General features: G+C 39.0%; 1 protein-coding gene across 1 annotated transcript; it reads right to left on the bottom strand.

Moving 5' to 3' along the window:
• Positions 1-5,124: 5,124 nt before the first annotated feature.
• On the bottom strand, positions 5,125-7,591 carry LOC133712467 (polyketide synthase 5-like). The gene is made up of 2 exons (XM_062138572.1): positions 7,217-7,591; positions 5,125-6,338 (listed from the first exon to the last, which is right to left on the bottom strand). The coding sequence occupies exons 1-2, from the start codon at positions 7,392-7,394 to the stop codon at positions 5,338-5,340; spliced, it is 1,179 nt and encodes a 392-aa protein (XP_061994556.1). The 5' UTR covers positions 7,395-7,591; the 3' UTR covers positions 5,125-5,337.
• Between the last annotated feature and the right edge of the window lie 1,155 nt (positions 7,592-8,746).

The following is an 8,746-nucleotide window of genomic DNA, read 5'->3' as shown; positions in this document are numbered from 1 at the left end:
TTAATTAATTGACATTATGATGCGGGAAGCGTGTACACGATAGTAAGAGGCTCCGTCAAGCGTCGAAAGCCATATGAGATGAGCTAGAATCCACTAGCAATTACGGGCACAGGCGCAAGAAAGATAGAGCAACTTCTCTAATATTTGGTTTTTTATTGATAACTTGAATGAAAATTACAATCTAAGAGGTGCCTTATATATAGGGCACATAACATAAACCTAATACAACTAGAAAACAAAAAGAATAATTTATTATAGACTAAAACTAGAAAACCTAATTAAACCTCATTAAATAAAAATCCGAAATAGAATCCTAGATACTAAAGAATATTACGCAATCTCCCAACCAAGATTTTGTTCGAGAATCCCGATATATCCAAAAGAGTAATTTATGATTAATTTCATCATTAAGAAGCCTATTTGAATACCAATATCCAATATTCAAATCATTCTTCTTAATGTAGAGAAGAAAGAAGCTTTTCGAGATTCTTTGTTGAAATTGGCTAAAATGTCGTCCTACATTAGTCTCCTCCACTTGAAAAGAACTCGACCTCAAGTTCCTCTTGTATGTAGCTCGATCATTAGTAGGAATAAAACATGATAAGCCATCAACTTCAATATTCTCGAAATTAAAAGGTATCACCATGCATCCAACGCCGTAGACAAGTTTAGAATAAGCATCTTGAAACTTGAACTTCTCCACTTGAAAAGGAATGGGCATTGACTTCTCCTTGGGTTGATCTTGAACACAATTAGGCATGCATGACATGGGTATCGATGTGATGAATGAATCAGCTTCCTTGTCTTTAATGAGTTTCTCTTCAATCTTCAAAGTAACTTCTTCATGTTCCTTTTCACATACCTCAGGATGGTCATTCTTGATGTTCTTCCTTCCAGGCTTGATTTTAATTTTGTGCGACTCCCACCTAAATAAATATGTGTTGTCTTTGCAATAACCACCTTTGACACTTTCATGCCATGGTCTCCCAAAAACTACATTAGTGTCGTCCATGTCAATCACATGACAAGTAACCTCTTCTTTATAAAATTTTCCCACAGAGACAGGAACTTTACAAACCTCTGTTACTTGTGCATATTCATCCTCTCCAAATGGAATCCAGTATGGATCCCTCAGCTTCACTGTCGGTAATTGAAAATAATCCACAACTTTGTTTGCTACAAAGTTCTCTCATAGACCACTATCAATTATTACAAAGCATACCTTGTCTTTGATGACGCAAGTAGTTCGGAAGTCGTCATAATCCGGCGTTGTGAATATCCAATGTTCCATGTTTTTTTTCTCTCTCTCTCTCTTTGTTTTTTTTTTGGATTGATGAGGTTGTCCTAGGGCGAATCCCTTGGCATGGTCCTCTTCAACGAAACATTCTTTGATAGATACTCTACGACCAGCGTCGTTGAGGTTGGTGGTAGTGAACTTCTCCCTTGGATCGTCGTCTGCTAAGGAGCGGGCGATACCCGCTCTGATACCAAATGATGCGGGAAGCGTGAACACGATAGTAAGAGGCTCCGTCAAGCGTCGAAAGCCATATGAGATGAGCTAGAATCCACTAGCAATTACGGGCACAGCCGTAAGAAACATAGAGAAACTTCTCTAATATTTGTTTTTTTTTATTGATAACTTGAATGAAAATTACAATCTAAGAGGTGCCTTATATATAGGGCACATAACATAAACCTAATACAACTAGAAAACAAAAAGAATCCCTTTAAAAAAAAAAAAAAAACAAAAAGAATAATTTATTATAGACTAAAACTAGAAAACCTAATTAAACCTCATTAAATAAAAATCCGAAATAGAATACTAGATACTAAAGAATATTACGCAATCTCCCAACCAAGATTTTGTTCGAGAATCCCGTTATATCCAAAAGAGTCATTTATGATTAATTTCATCATTAAGAAGCCTATTTGAATACCAATATCCAATATTCAAATCATTCTTCTTAATGTAGAGACGCTTTGTAAGACCCCGAAAATTCGTTATTAATTCCTAAATGTTTCATGGGATTAATAAAGTGTTCGTTTGTACGATTTCGTGGTTCGAGGGTGGAGTGGAATTATTTTCGGACGAATAATTATTCGAAGTGCACGTTTTAGGGGGTACACAAAGTTTGACTTTTTATACGTTTAGATTCTGTGAGAACTTCCTTCACGAAAGTTGTAGAGTGCATCGATATACGAGTTCGTGGACATGTGGAATGCGAGAATCGGAGTTAGTATGAGAAAGTTATGAGCGATTGAAATTTGGGAAATTTCTATAAATATAAGAAAATCCGAGATTTTTTCATAAATCCCAAAACTTCCGAAATTTCTATTTTCTTCCCAAGAATTCTCTCTGTTCTCTCTCCTCCGCGCAACCCGACCCGAGGCGAAACTCGGCATCCCGACCCGACTGGATCTTTCATCTCCGGCCACCTCTGGCGACGGGACAAGCCAAGGAACACTCAGACTTGCCTCGCCGACTTCCCTGTGGTGGTGGGTTGATCGGTGCCTCGCCGGAAGTAGTAGATTGGAGTGCCCAAAGTTTATGCTTTCGGGATCCGACCGGTTTTCCGATCTCCGGCGACTTCCCGGCCTATCTCTTCGCGGTTCTGGGATCGCCTCTTCATGTTGATCATCCCCATATAGGCCTTGCATCTCGATTTTGGGTGTAGAGCGCTAGATCAAGGTTTGATTTTTTCGATGGTCCTGATTCGATCTAGGATCTGATCAGACGCACGAGAGTGATCCAACTTCCAAGCTTGATGTAGGACGATCTAGACCGAATCTCACTTTGCTCCAGGTATGAAAGTGGCTCATCTCTTCATTTTGAACATGTTTGTAGTTGGTGACTTTGGCATGGGAGGTGGTTGATCCGGCGTTGACCGCCGTGGTTGACCACAATCTGAACCACCGCTTGTGGCGGCGGGTGGTGGCGTGCCTGGCCTTATTTTTGTGTTCTGTTTTCAGTTTATGCATCTACGCATCGATACGGTCGTTTTGATATATTATAAGGTTATTTTGGAGAAAGTTGATGCATGTTAGGGTTTTAGGGTTTTCATTTCGTTTCGGTTTTCGATCCGTGAGGATTTGGCCGTCCGATCGACTTGTAGTTTTGATTTGTTGATCGTAGAAGTGTTCTGAAGACGTTGGAGGGTCTCGGATGGGGATCCGATTGTTGGATCATCGTATAATTGTGTTTTGTGAATTGTATGCTTTGTGTTGTATTGAGTGTGGCCTTGATTTGGTTAGGTGATTGATGGTTTGAGTTGGCGAACGATTGTGAATCGTATCTTGGCTGTTAGAGAAGACGCAGCAGGATTTGGAGGTGAGTAAATCTCACGGTGTTTCGGTTGATAAATTAGTTATGTTTTATTTTAGTATATTTTATTGTTAGCATGAGAAATTATTTATCAAAATAAATTATTTGTTTTAAAATATATGAACTTGATCGACAACGGTTCATGGGTAAGTTAAAACAAGGTTTTGATATAAAATGATTTTTGAGTAGTTAATTTATAAAACTATAGTTGGTATTAGTGGCATCCCTGAGTGGGTGACTACGTATATATATATTTACGTGGAATATATATATATATATATATATATATATAATCTGGAAGGTGTGGCATGTGATATGTAGACTTTTGATGATTTATATTGTTGAAAGAGTTATTTGGAGTTGTGATGTGACAATTGTGAGTCAGAAGGTTTCAGTGGTAAACCTGGGTTTATTCTGAGGACTGAAGGGTCTGAAGTTTGAAGGTTACAGTGGTAACCTGGATTTCTATTCTGAGGGCCAAGTGGTCCGAAGTTTGAAGGTTACAGTGGTAACCTGGATTTCTATTCTGAGGGCCAAGTGGTTCGAAGTTTGAAGGTTACAGTGGTAACCTGGATTTCTATCCTGATGACCGAAGGGTCTGAAGTTTGAAGGTTACAGTGGTAACTTGGATTTCTATTCTGAGGACCGAATGGTCTGAAGTTTGGTCGTAAGGTTGAACCTCGGCAGAGGTGACAGGTTACGATTCAGTTGAGCTCGAGTCTGTCGTAGTTCAGGGAAGGTTTTTGGGGTTTTTCGTTTGTGTTTACGTGAGATTTGGATTTCTATGAATTCTATTGTTGATTTAATGTAATCTCCTGAACTAAGTATATGCAGGGATTGCCGCTTTTTGTATTGTTTGTTTTAATGTAAATTCCTGAACTAAACTCTATGCAGGGATTTATATGATTTCTATTGTTTTGTTTAATTGTAATCTCCTGAACTAAAATTCGACGCAGGGATTACTATAATTTGAATTGGGTGACTTTGGTGATCTCCTGAACTAAACTTTCGATGCAGGGATTACTAATTGTTATCTTGTGTGATTGTATGTTTGGTTGTGTTTGTGGAATTAAATATTGTTGCTTTAATTATCTCACGAGCTGAGAAATTATAAGCATGAGTGACGTGAGTCACTTTATTTGAGTTTACTCATACGGGCTGAAAAGCTTACCGGGTTTGTTGTTTACATTCCCAGTGCACTATTCTATGGTGTAGGGGTTATTGTGCAGGTTAGAATATCGGGTGATCATTATCGAGGCTGAGGTGGACTTTCCGTCACGTGGGTGTAGAAGGGCGCTTATACTTGTAGTCTTCCGCTGTGTAGTAAGTTGGTGAGAGTGGTTACACGTTGAATTGATATTCAGTTTAATTTGTAAACTATTGTAATGTAATATGTGACTCTAAAGAACGAGTCGGTATTGACATTGTGAGTTCGATTTGTGTAGTTGCTTAATTTATTTGAAAAATTTTCTCTATGTGTTTTCTTGTTATTGTTAAGTTATCGCGTTTCGGATTTGAATTTAATTATTCAAAATTCGGGGCGTGACACGCTTCTTTCTTTTCGAGATTCTTTGTTGAAATTGGCTAAAATCTCGTCCTACATCACATTATGAGAGTCAAGAAGAACATGTCCTCTCAGGAGTAGAATGAAAATGGGAATGACAAGTTGAATGAACATGATATGATGAAAGCTAAAAAGCCCTTGTCTGGTAAACTAACTAACCTGGTCAGTTTCTTTTCAGTGTATGTATTATACAGAACAAAAGCAAATAAAAAATAGCTATAATATCACAGGAAACGGAAGCTTATATTATTGCATTATTTTATATAAGTGGCTACATTTTTGTCAACATGAAAGTAAACATAGCAACAATTAAGCTTACCCCGTGATGCCCACACGCCTTTAAGAAAACAAATTACAATGACCAAAACCAAAACTAGCTATAAACTAAAAGTGCAAATCATACATAATAGAATAGGGAGCATATGAAATGGATCACCCAAGAATTTCAAGTTCAAGCAGTGACACCAGCACTGTGAAGCACGACGGTCTCGACGGTGAGCCCAGGCCCAAACCCAAATAAGACTCCCCACTCCAGGCCCTCTCCAGTGGTCTTGTGCCCATCTGCTGCAGACTTCCTCCTCACTTCGTCCAAAATAAACAACACGCAAGCACTAGTCAAGTTGCCGTACTCGGATAATATGTGTCTTGTGGCTTCTAACTTTTCGGGCTTCAGGCCCAATTTCGCCTCTACTTGGTCCAGAATTGCAGGGCCACCAGGGTGTGCAATCCAGAAAAGTGAGTTCCAATCCGTGATGTTCAAAGGCTTGAAGGCCTCATTGAGGCTCTTCTCGATGTTCTTTGAAATCAGCCCAGGAACATCCTTGAGGAGGTGAAATGTGAGCCCAACTTCACGAAGATGCAATTCCATGACCCCATCACTATCGGGAAGGATAGTCTGGGCCGCCGAGACAACCTCAAACAAGGGCTTCTCAATCTCGGGCAGCGGGTCGGCCCCAACAATAATAGCTGCAGCACCGTCACCAAACAAGGCTTGGCCCACAAGATTATCGAGATGGGTGTCGCTAGGCGGCCCACGGAAAATGATAGCAGTGATCTCGGAGCAAACAACGAGAACACGTGCATCCCGATTGTTCTCGGCTAAGTCCTTGGCCAATCGGAGCACGGTGCCGCCAGCGAAACAACCTTGTTGGTACATCATGAGGCGCTTGACAGACGGGCGGAGGCCCAAAAGCTTAGTGAGCTGGTAATCGGCCCCGGGCATGTCAACACCACTTGTGGTACAGAAGACCAAGTGGGTGATTTTGGACTTGGGTTGACCCCATTCCGTAATGGCCTTGGTGGCAGCCTCTTTGCCGAGCTTTGGAATTTCAACAACTAACATGTCTTGTCTTGCATCAAGTGAAGGTGCCATGTACTCGCACATACTAGGATTCTTCTTCAAAATCTCTTCAGTCAAATACATGTAGCGCTTCTTGATCATTGACTTATCACCTAAAAATCATATCCATATGTCAAGGATGTTAGGTTTGGTGCCTCTCTCTCCTTGGTGGAGATATTTTGCATGGCATGAATGCATGGTTTTTATGGTTTGTGCATTCAAGGTGACAACTTATGCATGGAAAATTGGTGCATGGTTAAGAGCATGAATTAGGCATAAATACATGGTCAAGTTGATGCATTGGAATAAATGCCTAGTTAAATACATGTATTGACCTTTTAGTCTTCCTAGAGAGTTAATGTGGGAGATGGGTCGTTGATTCATGAATGAGCATTGAAGAAGTGACTCTAGAGACTTCTATCAATGGTATAAATAGATGAAGCTTGTGTGGAGGCAAGCAGGAAGAGGTCAAGAGTAACTCTAAGGGTCTTCAGGTATAGAAGCAAAGTGAGTTGTGTTTAAGAGTGTGAATAGCTCTTGAGGTAGAGTGATCTTCTAAGTTGAGAGAGGGTGTACAAGGGGTATCCTTTTGGATACAAGGGTTTGGGTTGGGCATAAACTTGAGCGGTGTAATCTCGTACTTTGTAATTCTCCCATTAGTGAAGGTGAAACTCTCCGAGGACGTACGCAAGGATATTGGCTGAACCTCGTTAAATCTTGTTGTCTTCTTGGCTTGGTTATTTCTTCTTTCTATCTCTACTTCTATTACTTGCGTGGTGGGGGGATTAATTTCCCTAACAAAGGATTGCATGCCAAATTATATATAGGGTATGCTATTTATATGATTAATTCCAACAGAAAATGGATCTAAACACTTTCTATTCCATCAACATTTATGAATGCTAACCAATTTGATGGCACAAAAGTTTTATTTGGAAAGTAAGTAAAATGGATAAGAGAAATCAGTACGTTGCTAGTTGCAGCTACTTACAGATGCGCTGGAATTTCTTCTTGAGCTCAACCTTGTGCTCACTGTTGGTGATACGAAAGTAGTAGTCAGGGTATGTGCTCTGGTCGATACAATTAGGAGGAGTTGCTGTCCCGATGGCCAAGATGGTGGCCGGACCCTCAGCCCGTTGAGCCTTGCGGACTTCGTGGACAGTCACCATTTCGATATTGAGAAAAAATCAAAGTGGTGATGAGGAAGAAGGATGGATAGGGAATGTGTCATGTTGTAATGCCAAAATATTAATATATAGAGCAAACGTACCACGTGGTGGTGGGGCTACCCAATCAAAACCCATAAAATTTTAAGTGTGTTCTGAAACGATCCTTACTTGTTAAAATGAAATACCCAAAACACTTCCCCTACATGTGCACTGATTGGTCAGACCTACCAAACACGTGGTACGTTTGCCCTATGTAAGAATCTCTCTTGATTGAAAAGTTCTACAATTTTATTAAATCTCTAATTAGAATTACTTATATTGAAAGTACCAAAATATTATACGGACGACAACAAATGCTTACTCTAAATTACTATAATTTACTATGAAATGAATCTTGTTCAACATTTGTTTTTTTTTTGTCCAATATAATAGATAATTGATCAAATAAGTAGTTCACAAAGTTTCACTTAAAATTCCAAAGATTTTCTCTCAATTTCCATCACTTCTTTCAAAAATTTATAGATATCGAAATTTTCTCGATATTTTCATCAACAATTCTATTTTTCGGACTATCGATATTTCCTCAATACTCGATATTTTGGTAATTGGTTAAGAAGGTTAAGAAGGGAAGGGCAAGTAGGTAGGGGATCATGTGGTTGCCCAATTGCCTGTTAGAAAACCCCCAGCCAATGGCACGTGCACTGTGTTTTGTGTGGTGTATGTGTTGCTTATGAAAATCTACATAATTTGGAATCTGCTTGTTCTCTCGTCTTACCTAACACCAAAAATCACCACCCTTTTTTTTATTCGTCCAAGACTAATTATAACTATCTTAAAGTAGAATGGGGTTTTGTACTGTTTATTCAATAGTGTCGTGGCTCTTTTGCCCTTCCATTTTTTTGGGATTTACTCTATTGCCATAAACAGGTGTTGGAAACCTGTGGTGTTGATTAACTATTGCTCAGAGCAATAGTACCATATTAATCTTGATTAATACAATTCTATTGGTAGCATATGTGAAGGTTTCACCTATACCAAACATAAGGTCTAGAATCTATTTGTAGCATTTATGTATAATTACTATATGAGTGAGTTTTATTCAATTCCTACTTCAATCTCAAGTGATTTTGAAGTTCAAGGATTCATTGTTTTGGACAATAATTTTAACTATCTTTCTTTGATGACGTCATTTTCATTAATAGGTTGTAATGAAAGTTTCCGGCCTCTCCTCAACAAACAAAATAGGACGTCATCTTTGTATACAAATATCAAATCAATACCAAAAGATATCAATAGTGATCTATCGAACCTAATATACTTATAAGTATACACTTAAACGATTCGATTGCAAC

This window comes from Rosa rugosa, chromosome 5 (genome assembly GCF_958449725.1).
Source record: "Rosa rugosa chromosome 5, drRosRugo1.1, whole genome shotgun sequence".
NCBI lineage: Eukaryota > Viridiplantae > Streptophyta > Magnoliopsida > Rosales > Rosaceae > Rosa > Rosa rugosa.
Note: the sequence above shows the minus strand (reverse complement) of the source record. Positions and strands in the feature narration are given on the sequence as shown.

Coding starts and splice junctions, on each gene's coding strand:
- LOC133712467 (XM_062138572.1), bottom strand. CDS start 7,394: ATGGTGACTGTCCACGAAGTCCGCAAGGCTCAACGGGCTGAGGGTCCG. Junction 6,339..7,216: donor GAAGAAATTCCAGCGCATCT/GTAAGTAGCTGC, acceptor TATGATTTTTAG/GTGATAAGTCAATGATCAAG.